Source organism: Dipodomys ordii, unplaced genomic scaffold, assembly GCF_000151885.1.
Source record: "Dipodomys ordii isolate 6190 unplaced genomic scaffold, Dord_2.0 Scaffold97, whole genome shotgun sequence".
Classification (NCBI taxonomy): Eukaryota; Metazoa; Chordata; class Mammalia; order Rodentia; family Heteromyidae; genus Dipodomys; species Dipodomys ordii.
The window spans coordinates 10704170-10721433 of record NW_012267313.1 but is presented as its reverse complement, the minus strand read 5'-3'; the positions used below and the strand labels follow the sequence as shown (position 1 = coordinate 10721433).

The window sequence follows — 17264 nt, the reverse complement described above, 5'->3', positions numbered from 1 at the left end:
CTTATGGCTTTCTACTGGTTAAACCTTGGAGATGGGAACCGTGTGGACTTTTCTCCCAGGGCTGACTTTGAACCACAATCTTCAGATCTTAGCCTCCTAAGAAGTTAGTATTACAGGCAGGAGCCACTGTCAATAATACATTTTAAAGGGTAAATCATTATGAAAATCTTCTTCCTAAAGACACAAAATCTGTTATGAGTCCTGTCTGTGGGTGCGGTATGTGGACATTTTCTACAAAGTATTGCAAGTTAGTATAGAAACTCCTCACAAATATTGTCCACTCAACATATGACAGGCTAGGACAAGAAACCAACACTATATAAATCTTGTGAGAATGGTAGCTCAAGTGATATTGTGGAAGGTCATTGAAGACCTTCACAGGAAGAGTTTCTCTGAAAAAAATCTAGCAAAAGTTATTGTGTCAAATTGAGTAAACAATCAAAATTTACCCTCTGTCATAGTTGGCTATCTGTAATGGACAAAAATATTAGCTTGTTGCCAGGTGCCATTGGCTCACACCTATAATCCTATCTACTCAGGAGGCTGAGATCTCAGTTCAAAGCCATCCTGGCAGGAAAGTCCGTGAGACTCCAATCTCCAATAAATCACCAGAAAACCAGAAGTAGTGCTGTGGCTCAAGTGATAGAGTGCTCACCTTGAGCTGAAGAGCTGAGGGACAGAGCCCAGGCCCAGAGTTCAAGCCCCATGACTGACTCTCACCTACCCACCCCAAAATAGCTTGTTATTGTTTCATTTTAAACTACTCTCTAGTATTTTCTCATTTATGTCACTAATGTCCTTTTAAGGATTCCTCATAGGTAACTTTTCTAAGAGTCACCAAAGGAAAAGAGTTTATCTTGCTTAATAAATTAGTACTCTTTTCCCGAGTTGACAGTGGAAGCCATGTAATGTGGCATGTCTCTCTCCTTGCCTTGGCCACCAGGAAGCTCTGAGAAAATGTTTGCATGCCCCGGGATTTACTGAAAGCATTATCCAATGTTCTTCCTCTTTTGTGGTTTATCTTTTGCTATTTTTATTGTATGACAAGGTTCTTTAGTCTCACTGTAGCTTTTGAATAGCTCGTTTTATTCAAAGCTAGAAGGTGGAGGGTAGGAGAAGGAAGGATAGTATGTTCCTCCTTTCCATCTAAACGAATTCTGCATTTTATGTCCTTTCCTTAAAATGGACAAAAGAAAGATGAAAACCTGGATTTGGAGACACAATCAAACAAGCATCTTTGTTTTGCAAGGCTGTTTTGGTTTGGAGTCTTCTTCCACTTTACTGTCTTCTAAAAACAATTTAAAAAATTCAACTTTGGAGTCAGGCCGATTTTATCTTTAAAACCCTAGCTCTGTCATTGGACAGTTGAGCAACTTCAGTCAAGTCACTTAATTTCTCTGGGCCTGAGGTAATAATACCTTCTCCTCAGAGTAGATACTGAGATTGAGGAGGACCGTGTACATGAAAGCAGATGACGCCCTGTGTGGAACCCCGCAGACGCTCAGCAGGTGCAGTGTCTCTGCCTCCTTTCTTTCTCTTACTCCCCCCCTACCCCCACCCCCACCCCAGGGCGCATGGAAGTCATTACACACAAAGTTGGCTAAGTAGGTCAGTGCCCTGTGCTTGTTGATGACAGCCACAAGCCATTTGTAAAGACCTCTGATTGCCCTCCTTCCTATCCCTACTCTGAATACTGTGTTTTTGTTTTTGGTTTGATTTGGTTTAGTTTTTTGTCGGTCCTGAGGCCTAAACTCTGGGCCTGGGTGCTGTCTCTGAGCTCTTTTGCTCAAGGCTAGCGCTCTACCACTTAGAGCCACAGCACCGCTTCCAGTTTTGAGTGGTTAATTTGAGATAGGTGTTTCACTGGGAACTTTTCTGCCCAGGCTGGCTTCAAACTGCCATCCTCAAATCTCAGTCTCCTGAGTAGCTAGGATTACTGGTGTGAGCCACTGGTGCCCAGCTGAATCCTATGTTTGAGAGGGGAGAAATACCTTAGTCAGTCGATTTAATTAATAATTAAATTTTTTCTTATAAAATAAAATATAACTTGCTATTTGAATTCCTGCTCAACTGGGGGCTCCCATTCTTATCTTGAATCCTATGTTTGAGAGGGGAGAAATACCTTAGTCAGTCGATTTAATTAATAATTGAATTTTTTCTTATAAAATAAAATATAACTTGCTATTTGAATTCCTGCTCAACTGGGGGCTCCCATTCTTATCAAAATCTTTGAAATAATTTAGATCAAAAACAAAACTACTTCCCATTTAGGTACCCTAAACAACCTGATGGTCAGTCTATAGACTTCCAAGTATTGAAAGGCACTAAAAAGCTTATCCTACCAGGCTCCAGTGGCTCATACCCATAATCCTAGCTACTCAGGAGACTGAGATCTGAGAATCACAGTTCAAAGCCAGCCAGGGCCAGAAAGCCTCTTTCTCCAATTAACTGTTACTCCAATTGACTACAAAAAAGAGAGAGAAAGAGAGAGAGAGAGAGAGAGAAAGAAAGAAAGAAAGAAAGAAAGAAAGAAAGAAAGAAAGAAAGAAAGAAAGAAAGAAAGAAAGAAAGAAAGGAAGGAAGGAAGAAAGGAAGGAAGGAAAGAGAGAAAAGAAAGAAAGAAAGAAAGAAGGGAGGGAGGGAGGGAGGGAGAGAAGAGAAGAGAAGAAAAGAGAAGAGAAGAGCTAGAAGGGAAGTTGTGACTCAAGCAGTAGTGTGCTAGCCTTGAGCAAAAGAAGCTCAGGGACAGCATCCAGTCCCTGAGATCAAATCCCAGGACTGGCACAAAAAGAAAGAAAGAAAGCAAAAGGGAAAGGGAAAGGGAAAAGCAAAGGGAAAGGGAAAAACAAAGGGAAAGGGAAAGCAAAGGGAAAAGGAAGTTTATCCCTATACACTACTGGACTCATCTGTGCATCTCCAATGGCATGGTAGCCAATATGATGACCATTTCTGATGAAATTAGTTTACTTGACTCAAGGCAAACTAATATTAATGACATCAGAAGTGGAAAGTGTGATCTTCATATAAAATGTGCTCGCTTATTACAAACAAGACCACACTAAAGCTACCACCACAACTATGTTTATTGCAGCATTATTTACCATAGCTAAGATATGGAACCAACCCAGATGCCCCTCAGTAGATGAATGGATCAAGAAAATATGGTATATATACACAATGGAATTCTATGCCTCCATCAGAAAGAATGACATTGCCCCATTTGTTAGGAAATGGAAAAACTTGGAAAAAATTATATTAAGTGAAGTAAGCCAGGCCCAAAGAAACATAGGTCCCATGGTTTCCCTTATTTGCAATATCTAGTATATGTACGAGTGAAAAGGTCAGATAATGTGATGTCAGGAAAATGAACCCTTAGATATGTATTTTAATGTTTTTCTTTCATGCTTGTGTTTCTAACAAATTTATAAGATTATCTCTTTGTTGCTTTGTATGTCCCTCCCCCACAGTATAACCCCTGCTTTCACTCTATTTGATGTCAGTATAACTTGTGGAGGAGATGGGGAAAAACCAGTTGTTTAAGGATGCAGGTGGACCTGATGCAACAATGAGAAGTACAAGTTGTCATGTCCAAAACGAACTTTACAACGTCGGTGGGGGGGGGAGGGGAGGAGGGGGGAAGGAGAAGGATTGGGATTGGGGGGGAGGGGGGAGGCTGGGAAGTGATGTGAAGGGTAAACAAAGGAGGAGGATGCAATGCTTGGTAAGAAATGTACGCATTATCCTGCCCATGCAATTGTAACCCCTCTGTACAGTATTTTCACAAATAAAATTAAAAAAAATAAATAAAAAAAAATGTGCTCGCTTACTCGCTCTCTCTCTCTCTCTCTCTCTCTCTCTCTCTCTCCAGAGAGATGCATTGGTCACTCAGTACATCAGTGGAGTCACCATGCTGTAGCTGTAGAACAGAGTTCTTAGGTTTCAGAATAGAAATTCTCTCTCTCTCTCTCTCTCTCTCTCTCTCTTGCCTTACTACAAAGTAGACTCTATATAATCTGACAAAATTAAGGTAAAATAGATATTCATCTCTAGATGCATTAATTTTTAATGAGAAAAGGACATACTTTTCAGTAACTAAAATATTCATAGCCACCAAGTACTATGTCCCCTTGTATTTGTCACCCTACCCTGATTCAGAGAAGTTGAATTATTTATCAGAAACGTCTTTGATGGACACACAATCCCTACAGAGAGAGGACCAGTCATGGGGAATGGGGTGGATAACAGAGTCCGTGGGGGACCCCCAGCTCCCACATAGTGCAGGCCCTTGTCAAGGAATCCAAACCTTTCCTCACTTTGGAAGAGAGGAGAGGGCAGATAAACACCTTGCTTTTCAGATTCATTCCAGACTATGTGAGCATGTACCTTGGGTTCTTCAGTAGCCTTCAGCTTCCCAATCTAAGACTTCTATTGCTTCTTGCTGTTTTGTGGCATTTTGAAGATAGCCTCATTACTCTGTTGTTACAAAAGTCCCTCCTTAAGACTCTCACTTGTCACTTTGATTAGATAGGGCCCTCTCTACTGTCCTAAACCCCCTTCCTCACCCCCCATAACAGGCTGAGCTACTTCTCTAGATAGCTGATCTTAGCTGTGGGGTCTTTCCTAGTTACACTCACTTTCATAGGGTGAATCCGTCTTTTCACACTTCCAGATTTCAGTGTTTCTTTAAGCTTACCTCTATGTTCTGAACATTCAAAGAATCTTGTAGTAAACCAGGAATTTTGCAAGAGGTGGGGGAGTACTTTCTTTCACACTGGTAAGGGACACAATTAGGTTAGGGGAAAATCCTGATTCATTGGTCAGTATGAACTTTATAGGAAGCTGGGCACAGGTAATCCTAGCTCCTCCTAAGGGTCGCAATTCAAAGCCAGGCTGGGCAGGAAAAGCTAACAGACTCTTGGTGCCAATTAGCTACGAGAAAACGGAAAGGCTAGCATCAAACTGATGCTAGCCTTGAGCAAAAGAAGCTCAGGGACAGCACCCCAGGCCCTTGAGTTCAAGCCCCGCTACAAACATACACACACACATACACACACCTTTTCAGGCATTTCCCTTTTTCAGATTGTATTTGTCCTCTGAGCAGTCTTTACCAGAGTCTGTCATAGTACCTAGTTTCCATCTTCAAATGCACCATTCTATACAAAAGCAACAAATATCTGTCAAGCCTGAGTCTATGCCTTTGGCTAAGCAAGTGTCCTTAATGCCCTCTCTCCAAGAACATGTTCAGCCACCAGCTTGACCCACACATAAGGCCCAGGTCAAGTTCTGCTATCCACTGATCGAGAGGTAACTTTCCCACAGTCCAGAAAGTGAAGCACAACAACTGGGCATTTCCTCACTGGCCTCCTAACCCTGCAGTCTTTGGTCTGTACTGTGAGTAAAGTCTTTGGCTCCATGTAGGGTTTTTTTTTTTTTTCAGATGGCAGCTGGTGCACAGTTGATCCCTTCAGGCTCATCAGCAGGACATAAACAACAGAGCATGAACTCCACAGACAGTTCACATAATCTTTTGCAACTCTCTCAGGCTTTGCTCTTGATCCTCTCCCTCTGTGACCTTGAGCAAGTCACCTCACCTCTCTTAGTCTGACTTTCTCTAATCTGTAAATGAAATGTGATGGACTGGATAGTGTTTATGTCCCCTCTCAGTAGTAACATACAGTGATTCTACAATTCTTATGAACCTACTTCAAAAACTCCATCACAGACTGGGTATGGTACATGCTTGCAATCCCAGCACCAGGGAGACTAAAGCAGGAAGATCATGAATTCAAAGCCAGCTTGGACTGAGATTCTACCTCAATTTTTTTAAAAAAGGCAGAGAGAGAGAGAGAAGGGAAGGAGGGAAAGGAGGGAGGGGGAGGCAGGCAGGCAGGCCCATCGTCAGCATTCAAGGCATGGCTAACATCAGGCACATTTTTGCATACACTTGTGAAATATTTTCCATGGTTCTATAGTCTCATCTCGTACACCAATTACTTGACAAACTCCCAAGTTTTGTTGGCATTTATAACTTGATGACTTGAAAGAAAACAGAAAGCTGCCTAACCCTAGCTGCCTAGGCTCTTTCCATTTTAGAGCAGAGCTGCATCAAAGAGATGGACTCATGGTCATTCAGTCGTTGGAATGTTTGTAGATTCCATTGCTTGTCTACTGCTGGATGTATAGAGGACATGATAGGCTTAGGCCCCGCAGAGCCATGTGTCCTTCCCTCGGATCCCAGCGGATGCATGCATTTACAAATTATCTGGCACTGGGATGGATTATAATGTTGGCCTCCATGAAATGTTAATATTGATATAAATTCCAGCGCATCATAACGCCCACAAATGGTCTTTTCTTAGATCTTTTTTTGCTTACCATTGAGTGCTCCCTGAAAAGACACTAGGCCAAACTAAAACAGACAGAGAGAAGAGAAAGGTCCAGATGCTATTGGTTCTACAATTTCATTCTTATTTAACACATAAATGTGTTCTAGTATTATAGCTGCATAAGAGCTATAAAGATGTCATATGTTATTTTCTATTTTTGTATAAGTAATATGTATAATAAAAAATAATTTATGTAAACATTTAAGACCTCAGAGATCTTTTTCTTTTAGAAAGGATTTAGGTCTACACTTGAGAAATATTGGCTTGAACCAGAATTTTTCAACATTTTTACCTTGGGAGTCTTTATCATTATTATCTGATGAATCACCCAAGTATTTGGAGATCATTTAAAAAAACCTGTATGGCACATAAAATAAATAGAGTTCCCATAAAAATATTATATTTCACATAGCTTTATTATTGCAGTTTGGAGAAGTTTACTTTAACCCAATTTTTAAAAATATTTAAAAAATGTATAAACAGATTTTTAATGTACTAGATTCACATTGATGATTTATTTTCAATTAAGTATAGAAATAAAAGCATAACTTGCTGATAAATTCAAAATAGACAATACTTCTTTTGGAATTTTATGTAAATACATGATAAGATACAAGTATGTATTATGAGAGCAAATACTTCCATTACTTCCATTTATTTACAAAATACTTTCATATCTTTAGTTCTTCAGTTTTGTACTTAAAAGTCAACTAGGGAAAGAAATGGTTTGAAGAAGTACTATGTATGCTTTGTTTGTAAATAATAAGATCAAAGCCAGGAGCTAGTGGCTTACATCTACATTCCTAGCTACTTAGGAAGCTGAGATCTAAAGACCTTGGTTCAAAGTTAGCCTAGGCAGACATAGCTTTTAGGCTTTGTATGCAACTGATGAGCAAATAGCCAATTGTGCACTTGTGGCTTAAGTGGTTTAGTACCACCATGAGCAGAAAAAGCTAAGTGAGAACAAACTACCCCAAGTTCAAGCCCCAGTGCTGGTACAAAGTGGGGGAAACAAAAACAAAACTACTATGGAATCAAAGCAGTAGTTTCATCCTGTTATTTGGAAACATACCCCCACAATTAGTACATAGTGAACAAATCATTATTTCTAATAAATTGAAGGTGATTTGGGCGTAGTCAATAATGATCATATGTCTCAGTGGTCTGTTTTATTCAGGACCACTAGTCTTCTATCTTTAAAAAAAATCCACACAATGGGCTGGGAAGGTGGCTCAGTGGTAGAGTGCTTGCCTTGCATGCTCGAGGCCCTGGGTTCGATTCCTCAGCACCACATAAGCAAAAAGAAAAAAGCGGGAGTTGGGGTTTGGCTCAAGTGGTAGAGCACTAGCCTTGAGCTGAAGAGCTGAGGGACAGCACCCAGGTCCAGAGTTCAGGCCCCATGACCGGACCCAAAAAAAAAAAAAATCCACACAAGACAAAGTATTAAAAACAAGTCAAGGGGCTGGGAATGTGGCTTAGGGGTAGAGTGCTTGCCTAGCATGCATGAAGCCCTGGGTTTGATTCCTCAGTGCCACATAAACAGAAAAAGCCAGAAATGGTGCTGTGGCTCAAGTGGTAGTGTGCTAGCCTTAAGCAAAGTAGCTCAGGGACAGTGCCCAGGCCTTGAGTTCAAGCCCAGGATGGGCAAAAAAAAAAAAAAAAAAGTCAAAGGTAAAGCAGTGTAACCCTTCCTTCCCATGGGGATATTTGGTAGACAGTAACTAGCTTCTCAGATGCCTACAGCCAACTGACCATGTATTTGCTCAGCTCACATTCAAAGACTCAAACTTCCAGTTTGAAGTGGTAAATTCATCTTAAATAAGTATACATATGTGCACACGTGTGTGTGTTTGGTAGTCCTCAGGCTTGAACTCAGGGCTTTTTTGCTCAAGGCTAGCACTCTACCACTTGAGCCATAGCTCTACTTTCAGCTGCTGTGGTACTTAACTGGAGACAAGAGTCTCAGAGGCTTTCCTGCCCAGGCTGGCTTTGAATCTTGATTCTCAGACCTTAGCCTACTGAGTAGCTAGGATTACAGGCTTGAGCCATCAGTGCCTGACTTACTCCCCCCTCCACCTTTTTTTTTTTTCAAAGTAGAGATTGATGTGAATTCTGTTGTATCTCGTACAGCACCTTATAAAATAGAACTCTGGCTGGGAAATGCTGACCCCAGAACATTCCATACTACAATGTCAGTCTGTTTCATTGACATCTTCATAAAGACAGTCTCATCTCTCTGATCATCTGCACTGGAATTCTAAAATTCTAATGTTTAGAAAGCCCTTTATGAACAAGTCTTGTAACCTCACAGACCTCAGATTTCTCATTTAGAGAATGAGGAAGTTTGGATAACTGGTTATTTTTAAAATGCCATCCAGAAGCAGAATTCTACGCTTTCCTTGTGTATTATTCAAAGTATCATTCAAAGTATTCATTTTCCTAACTGCTTGACATCAGAACACTGTTTTGAAACATACAACACATAAAAAGCAACACTGAGTATACTCAAGATCTGCAGAACACAATTTGGAAATCACTCATTGAAAGCTGTCTTTAAAAAAAAAAAAGCTTTCCTTTTCTCTTTGTCCCAGTGGAAAAGGAAAACATCTGGGAAGGATCCTCCATATTCATGTCCCTATGTGTACACCAGAACATATGGATTAAGTAACCTGACAGACTTTTCTTCTCCAGATTAAATAGCCAGTCACATTTCCTACTCCTTTAAAATATATTTCCTTTAAAAAAAAAAAAGTAAAACTCCTTTGGTTTCTGTAATTCTTTATTAAAATGTAACATTACAAACCAACCATGATCTCTAAGCAGAGCCAAAGGATTACTCCCAGCTCTGTTGAGTGATCTTCTTACTCCTAATATACTTCCAGTTTTGTTTTGTTTTTAACCTCTTTTTTTTTTTTTGGTAGGCTGTGGGGCCTGAACTCTGGGCCCGGCTTTTTCTGTTTATGTGGTGCTGAGGAATGGAACCCAGGGCCTCATGCATGCAAGGCAAGCACTCTACCACTGAGCCAACCTCCCAGCCCTTTAACCTCTTTTTTAATAACAGCATTCCATTCCTGATTCTGATTCAACCAACTCAGCATGAACCATAAGCCCTTCCCTCCTCCCCCCCACCCTCTTCTACTATAAACTTGTTGGAGCTACTCAACAATTTCCCACCCAGTCCCAGGTAATTGGTTAGGATCTTTGTAAAGTCTCTGCTGTTTCATTCTTATTGAACATGATCTTGTTTTTCTCTAATCAAAGTCACTGCGTTTTTCTTCTGCCTTTCAACAGACCTCATCCAGCTTCTGAACCAACGCAAATGTAGTTTAGTCTTGAAGTCATAGACTACTAAAATGGCAAGTAGCCAAGAAGAGTTTGCACAGGAAGGTTAACATGGACAGAACTATGACCCCCAACCCCTCTAACTTCCTATGTTGAAGTGCTAAGCCCCAGTACCTCAGAATGTAGCTGTATTGGGAGATAACGTCTTCAAAGATTACAGTAGAGCAGGTCCTAATCTAATCTAGTTAGTGTCTTTACAAGAAGAGGAAGCACTTACCCACAAGGAACACCAGGCTTTTCTGCACACAGAGAAAAGACCACATTGAACACAACAAAGAGGACAACTAAGATCTAGGAGGGAGCTCTCGGAAGAATAGGAGCCATCGACCTTGGAGATGTAGCCTCTGAAAACTCTGAGAAGATAAATTTCTTTCATTGAAGTCTAATTTGGCACGGCGATGCTAGCAAACTAGTACAAGGTTGCCTTGTTGGATGATATGGAGGCTCCTTCCACCATTACAGAAAAGGCCTCAGGAAGGAACAAATAAGCCAGAATAGGTCAGAGAGGAAGACCTAGGCGAAACCCCTTGGAAACACTAAGGAAGTCTGAATACTTTCCATCTGAGGGACACAAGAAAAGCTCGAAAGAAGAGAAGGGTTCTGAGTTTGGCCTTCAAGGCTGGACAAAATTGCAGTTATGGGCAGGAGAGAGGAGAAGAGATGGTAATGCAAGTAGGTAGGATCGTATGTGGATGAACTAGGTCCATGCTACATCTACTGTCCCTGTCAACAACCACCTTAGTTGTCATCTGCTGGTGGTTTACAACCATAACTCATCACCATGATCAAGTGGGAAGCTTTAAAAAACAAACAAACAACAACAACCTGTAAATTCAGCAGTAGAGCATTGCCTAGCATGGGCATAGCCCTGCAGCTGATTTCTAGAACCACAAAAATAAACTAAAAATACACAGATCCTTAGGTCCCAAACCCAGCCTGCTGAATCAGAAGCTCGAAGGATCATCCCAGAGTCTTTACATGTTAACCAAATGCTTACACGACAGCATGCCAACTTCATCAGTTTAATGACCCCTTTTAATATAAACATTGCCCTGGCCTCCCACACAATCATGGCTCGATTTTTTATTAAATGAGAAAATGTATGCGAAGTCAATTAGGAGCGTAGTAATGATTTCAATGATTTTGTATTCTGTTCATTAGAACCAAATTCTTGAGTTTACAAGTGATATGCATGTATTATTTTGGCATTGTGTATTCAGGATGCAGGCAGTATCAGGTGGCTTAAAGGGTCTCTGGCTCATTAACCAGAGGTTCATAACCTCTTTCTCTCTCTCTTTCTCTCTCTCTCTGTCTTTCTCTCTCTCTCTCTCTCTCTCTCTCTCTCTCTCCCACTTTCTCCCTATTCCTCTTGTTATGCCTTTCTACATTTTTTTTAATTGCACATCACTCCTGCCTTTCTACATTTTCTTAAAAACTCTGAAACTCAAAAATCCTCCTTGTTGAGAATCAAAGGTGATTTAGGTAATATACAAGAACAAGGCCAGAGGTGCCATCCTACTCTTACATGACACAAAACCCCCAAAGATACGAGACATGGAGATTTTTTTATCAGCCCTCAGAACCAACCCAGCCACACAGGTAGGAGCGCTTTAACTACCTGTGTTGGATTTGAGCTCTTCAGTTGGTCTTTTCTTAGCTCAAGTATTATTTCATTTAATTGTTTATTTACTTTTATTTATTGTAGTGGTACTAGGGCTTGCACTCAGGTCCTCACGCTCTTGCTTGACTTTTTCTCTTCAAGGCTAGTGCTCTACCACTGGAGCAACAGTTCCATTTCTGACTTTCTATTGGTTAATTGGAGATCAGAGACTCATGGACTTTAGTCCTCCAACTGGCTTTGAACTGTAATCTTCATATCTCAGCCTCCTGAGTAGCTAGGATTACAGGCATGAGCCACCAGCACCCAGGGAACAGCACAGTTCAGCTTTTAGCTAAAGCTCAAGACTAACCTTTAAATTTTTCATTTCTCTCCCTTTTTATTTCACTAATAGGAATTGTCTTCTATTTCTGAGCAGTCAATGGACCGCTGGGTGAGCCAACTTCCAAACAGAGGACAATTGAGTGCAAATAAATATCAGAGATAATGCGCAGAGCAATGAGCAACTGTGTTCTTGTTTTGTCTTGTTATCTGAGATGGGGACTTGGTACCTGATACTTTGGCTCACTGGCTAGCACCCTACCACCTGAGCCATACCACCAGTCCCAGAGCAAACATTCTTTACCAGTAGAGTTTTCTACCCCACCCTTGAAATTGATCTCCAGAAAATCTTCCCCATCTTTGCATTTGGATTCCAAAACATTCATTCGCTCATGACTGTTTCATTCATTCATCCATCCATCTATCCATATTCATTGTCAGTGAAAGTCTACCCCATGCCAGGACTTGTTTCAGTCTCGGAATGATCAAACAGGCTGAGTCTCTGCTCTCAGAGAGCTGCCATCTATCTGGAAAGGGGGTAAGATTGTCATTCTATGATAAAATAAAGAAGAGAGACATTGCCATTTGGGTAAGACAGGGAGGACGTTGTTTCTAAAGTGGAAGAAGGTTGGTCCAGTGAAGCATCTGGGAAGAGGTACAGATTTCTTCCTCAGTTTCTTCACAGATGTTACGGGTTGAATTGTATCATGGTGTAGTCCCAAACCCTAGTATCTCAGAATGTGATTTAGATCAAGTTAAAATGAGTTCTTGGGCTGGGATGTAGCTCAGGGGCAAAGCCCTTACCTAGCAAGTGCAATGTCCTGGGTTTGATCCTCAGTACCAAAAATAAAAAAAGAGAAAAAAAGAGGTTCATAGGAAAAAGCATTAATCCAATACAACTGGTATCCTTGTGAATAAATTAATAAATAAAAGGAAGGGGTGGGGGAGGGTGGACAGGGAGACACACATAGAAGGAAAAATGCCACGCAAGGTGAAGGCAGAGATCACTGCGATGCATTTACAATGTGGCAAACACTGCCAGCAAACTGCCAAGAGATAGGAGAGAGTTACGGAACAGGTTTGCCTTCACAACCAGCCCTGTCAACTCCGTGATCTTCTACTTTGGGCCTCTAGAACTGTGAGACAATATTTGTCGTTGAAGCATGATATTTTGTTATGTCAGTCCTAGCAAACCAACTAGCACTGCAAAGATCAGAGGCAGACCCCCACACATCCACCAGGATGACAGGACAACACATGTCTGATTACAAGGAGCCTCCTAACTGGACTTTGGGTTTCCAGTATTTTTTTTTCTTTTCCCTAAACCATGCTCAATCGTACATGCAATATACTTTCTCACAGTTTTACAACCTTACAGCTGCCCCTTCAGGTCCCAACCCGATTTTCTCAGCTTTGAGATAGAGTCTTCATGGGTTTATCTATCTATGTCTCTTATCTTTGCATTGTTAACTCCTTAACCAGGCATTTTCCAACTCTGGTCCTAGTGGTCAAACTTTTCTTCTTCTTGCAGGCTCAATGCAGTCACCATGTCCGCTGGAAAGCTTCCTGACACCTCTAAGACAGGCCCTGGTGTCCCTGCAGGGTGCTCTGGGAAGCCCTGGCATGAAAGTTCTTGTCCTGACATTCATCACAGAATGTCCAAGGCCTGTTGGTGTGACTCCTCCTCTTGACCATGTGCTCTTATCTTGTTTGTATCTCCTGACACTAAGAAAATTCCTGGCACTTGGAAACACCTATAGGATAAACCAGAATAAATGAACAAAGCTGCTGGTCCCAGAAGTCTTTCTTCTCCCCGCCCCATCCCCTTTAAGGGGTGGGGGAGGGGTAAGTGACCTTTCCAGAGATTTCTCAATATGTATGAAGCCCTAGAACTGGATGGTGTGGCTGTGTCTTTAATGGTTTTGAGAGGAATTTAGACATTCAAAAGCTGTTCCTTGTGTCGCAAGACAACTGCAGAATAAGGGAAGTAAACCTATCCAGCAATTTTTGAATAAAGGTGAACCAATATTTTAGCATCTTTTAAAAAAAGGGGTGGGGGTGGGGGGCATCTTCAGGTTTCTTCCCCGCCTCTACCTCCCTTGGCACATGTCTAACCTATAGATAAAGGTGGGGGTGGACAGCAGAATAGGGAATTGTTGTGACCAAGCCATCCAACGGGGCCTCTTCTCAAGTCTCCTAAAAGTAAATATTTTTGAGGTTTCAAATTATTTGCATGCATGGTTATAAATGCCAAAGAGCTGGAAAAAGGAGAGGAAGACAGAGGAAAGTGTGTGCTGGTGGTGGGGTGGGGGTGGGCAGTATTTTTAGACACAGGAGTAACGGTTGAAAAGAATCAGGATTTGGGTGTCTTTTGCGAATTACTGAATGGGGACATACATCTGAATCCCCCCCCCCTTCAGAAGTCTTGTGGGCTAAGAGAGAGAAAAAGGAGTGGGGGGGGAAGAGGGAGGGAGAGTGGGGGAGGGGAGAGGAGAGGGGGGAGAGGACTCCTCTCTGCAACAGGAAGTCTTCAATGGCTTTCGAGTTCAGAAGAAGCCGCTCAGCCCTGAAGTCCTTATTCCAAGCGCGGATTTCTCCCCCCGCCCCCCCCTCCCACACACACATAAAGAACGATCTGAAAGCTCGGGAGCCACTCCTCCTCCTGGTGTTGGGGAAACAGCTCGGCTGGCCGGTGCGAGAAAGCCAGCCCAGCTCCTCGCGGCGACTGGGTGGTGGCCGGGACCCGGGTGCGGGGTTTTATTTGCAAGTCAATGAGCCAAATGGGCGAACGGGCTCGTGGGGCCGCGTTCGGCAGGCAGGGTTATTATTATCGCCTATTGCTCCACTGAACAATTTCACTGAAAAGAAAGAGTCCCAGCCGAGTGTGTGTGCGCGCGCGCGTGTGCGCGTGTGCGCGCGTGCGCGCGCGCCCTGCGGGACGGCTGCCGCCACGGCCCCCCCATCCAGAACGACTTTATTTACAAAGCGATCACCGTGTTATCTATTTGTTTTCCCTTTTCCAGCGACCAGCGGCCGCCCTACCCAGCCCTCGAATTTCTTCATTACAAACCCGTTTGCTTCTTTAAAAATAAACCAACCCCAAGCTGCCAGGCAGAGCCCAGAGGGAGGTTGTGCAAGTTTGCACACACACACACACACACACACACCCCACCCGGATCAAGGGCAGCAGCAGAAGAAAAGTAACTGTGTATGTGCAAAAAGGTGGATCTGGGGACGGGGATCGCTGAGTTTGTTTACAGAGCACAGACGCCTCAGCTCGGATGCCAAAGCTACCAAGAGCTGCAAATGCAAACTTAGTAGAAGCACACGTACCCGGCGGCGCAGAGCCGGCCCCAAAGTGCGGACCGGATTCCCCGGCGCGGGGAACGGAGGGCCCCGGGCCCCGCAAAGCCAGCGCGCTCGCTCCACCTGCCGCTCCCCGCCCCGAGAACTCCCGTCCTTGAAGGGGGGGGCGGCGGCGGGGAGGAATCGGTCTCTACGCAGAGTAATCCACATGCAGCTTCTTGGCCGCCCCCTAGAAAAGCACAAAGAATAGTGCCCGGGAACGCTCACCCGAGGTGGAGAGGGCATTACTTGTCTAGGGCTTTCCACGCACCCCCCCCCCGCCCCGCAGCCTAAGCAGGCGTTTGCAAGGTCTAGGAAGCCGAGAGGGAGCCGCGCTGGGCGGACGGGAGGCGTGGGGCGGTTGAACCCCCTTTTCCTGTAGAGGGCAGACCAGATCGCTGGGCGAACCGACTGCGAGGGCTGCGGGGGTGGGGTAGGGAGGGGAGGAGTGGGGGGGCGCTGGAGGACCCGGAGGTCTCCTCGCTTCTCGCGAGCAGGCGCTGCCGTCTGCGGCCAGGCGGAGGGTATTATCTACCCCCCGCCCCGCCCCTGCTTTCGGCCAGGTGGCAGATCCGGCCCTGGTGTTTCTCAGCTAGAAGGAAACCCGAGTTCGGGGCGCTGCCAGGCGGCTCCGGGGCGCACAGCCTCTGTCTCTGCCCCCCCCCCCCCCCCCTCTCTCTCTCTCTCTCTCTCTCTCTCTCTCTGCGCACGTGCCGCTGGCCGCGCGGGGACGCCGCAGCTCCCGGAGCCGGTCCGTGATTCCGGAATCCGTGTGTTCGCATCACCCGCCCGGGCGGCCTTGGCTCCGCCCTTCCCGAATCCCTTATATTAACCGTGGCCAAAGCCCAGAGAAACACAGCTCATTGTTGGCAGCTGCCGGGCGGTCCTGCGGAGCGGGCGGGCGGGCGAGAGCCGGCGGAGAGGGGAATCAAAGGGACGGCTGCGACTCGGCTGCGAACCCTCGGCACCGACAGCGCTGCGGCCGGCGCCCGGCACGCCTCGAAGGCTTCTCCCCCCATCCCGCACCCCGCACACCTATGCGCGGCTGAGCCGGTCCTGGACCCGTCGATCCCGCCCTCGGTCTTCGGAGCAGAAATCGCCAAGACGGAAGGTGAGCGCGCGGCGGCGGGCGGGTGCACCGGGGCCCGTGGGGCGGCCGGGGAGGGGCGGGGGACCCGCTGCCAGCGCCGTCCCCCGCGGGGGGCAGGGTTTGCCCGGAGGAAGAGCGCGAGGCGGAGCCGGGGGAATAACAACAGGATGTGCAACAACAGGATGAGGAGGGCTGCTTTCGTGCCTGAAGTTCGCGGCCGGGCTACGGGGCACTTCCTTTATTAGGCCACTTCGGGGAACACCGGAGGAGGAGGAGGAGGAGGAGGGGTGGGCTCGGGTGACCTCCCCCCTCCCCGCACCACCCCGATCGCAGGGGCCGGGGGACATGGCGCAGCGGCCCCCGGCTCTGCCCTGGCTGTAGGTCCGCTCAGATGGCAAGCCGGGCTGGCACGGGCTGGAGCGGTGGGCATCCTGGACCCGAGGGGGAGCCGCGCGGGAGGGCGGGCGCCCGGTGGCGAGAGAGGGCTGGAGGGGCCAAGTGGGGTGCGCCGGGGTGGGCGACACGTGTGGCGCGCGGGTCTCAGCAGCGTCTGCCTCCCCCCCTCCCCGCCCTCCTCTCCACCACCCCCCTCTGCCCTTTCAGGACTGGAAATGGCAGACCATATGATGGCCATGAACCACGGGCGCTTCCCGGACGGCTCCAACGGGCTGCACCACCACCCGGCCCACCGCATGAGCATGGGGCAGTTCCCGACCCCGCACCACCACCAGCAGCAGCCCCAGCAGCAGCCCCAGCACGCCTTCAACGCCCTGATGGGCGAGCACCTACACTACGGCGCGGGCGGCCTGAACGCCACCGGCGGCATCCGGCACGCCATGGGGCCGGGGACGGTGAACGGGGGGCACCCGGCCGGCGCGCTGGCCCCCGCCGCCAGGTTTAACAACTCGCAGTTCCTGGGCCCCCCGGTGGCCAGCCAGGGCGGCTCGCTGCCCGCCAGCATGCAGCTGCAGAAGCTCAACAACCAGTATTTCAACCATCACCCCTACCCCCACAACCACTACATGCCGGATTTGCACCCCGCCGCGGGCCACCAGATGAACGGGACCAACCAGCACTTCCGAGATTGCAATCCCAAGCACAGCGGCGGCAGCGGCGCGCCCGGCGGCTCGGGCGGCAGCGCCACCCCCGGGGGCTCCGGTTC

The 17264-nt window shown here is 46.1% G+C and overlaps 1 protein-coding gene and 1 pseudogene across 1 annotated transcript in view; one reads left to right on the top strand and one right to left on the bottom strand.

Moving 5' to 3' along the window:
* The window catches only part of LOC105993526, a 79432-nt pseudogene extending 64249 nt beyond the window's left edge, over positions 1–15183 (bottom strand).
* Positions 15184–15886: 703 nt separating this feature from the next.
* Positions 15887–17264, top strand: part of Cited2 (Cbp/p300-interacting transactivator, with Glu/Asp-rich carboxy-terminal domain, 2) — a 1750-nt gene continuing 372 nt past the window's right edge. The window contains exons 1-2 of the mRNA XM_013026794.1: positions 15887–16123; positions 16706–17260. Of these exons, the coding sequence (XP_012882248.1) occupies positions 16714–17260 (547 nt within the window). The 5' untranslated portion in view covers positions 15887–16123; positions 16706–16713. The remainder of the gene's footprint in view (positions 16124–16705; positions 17261–17264) is intronic.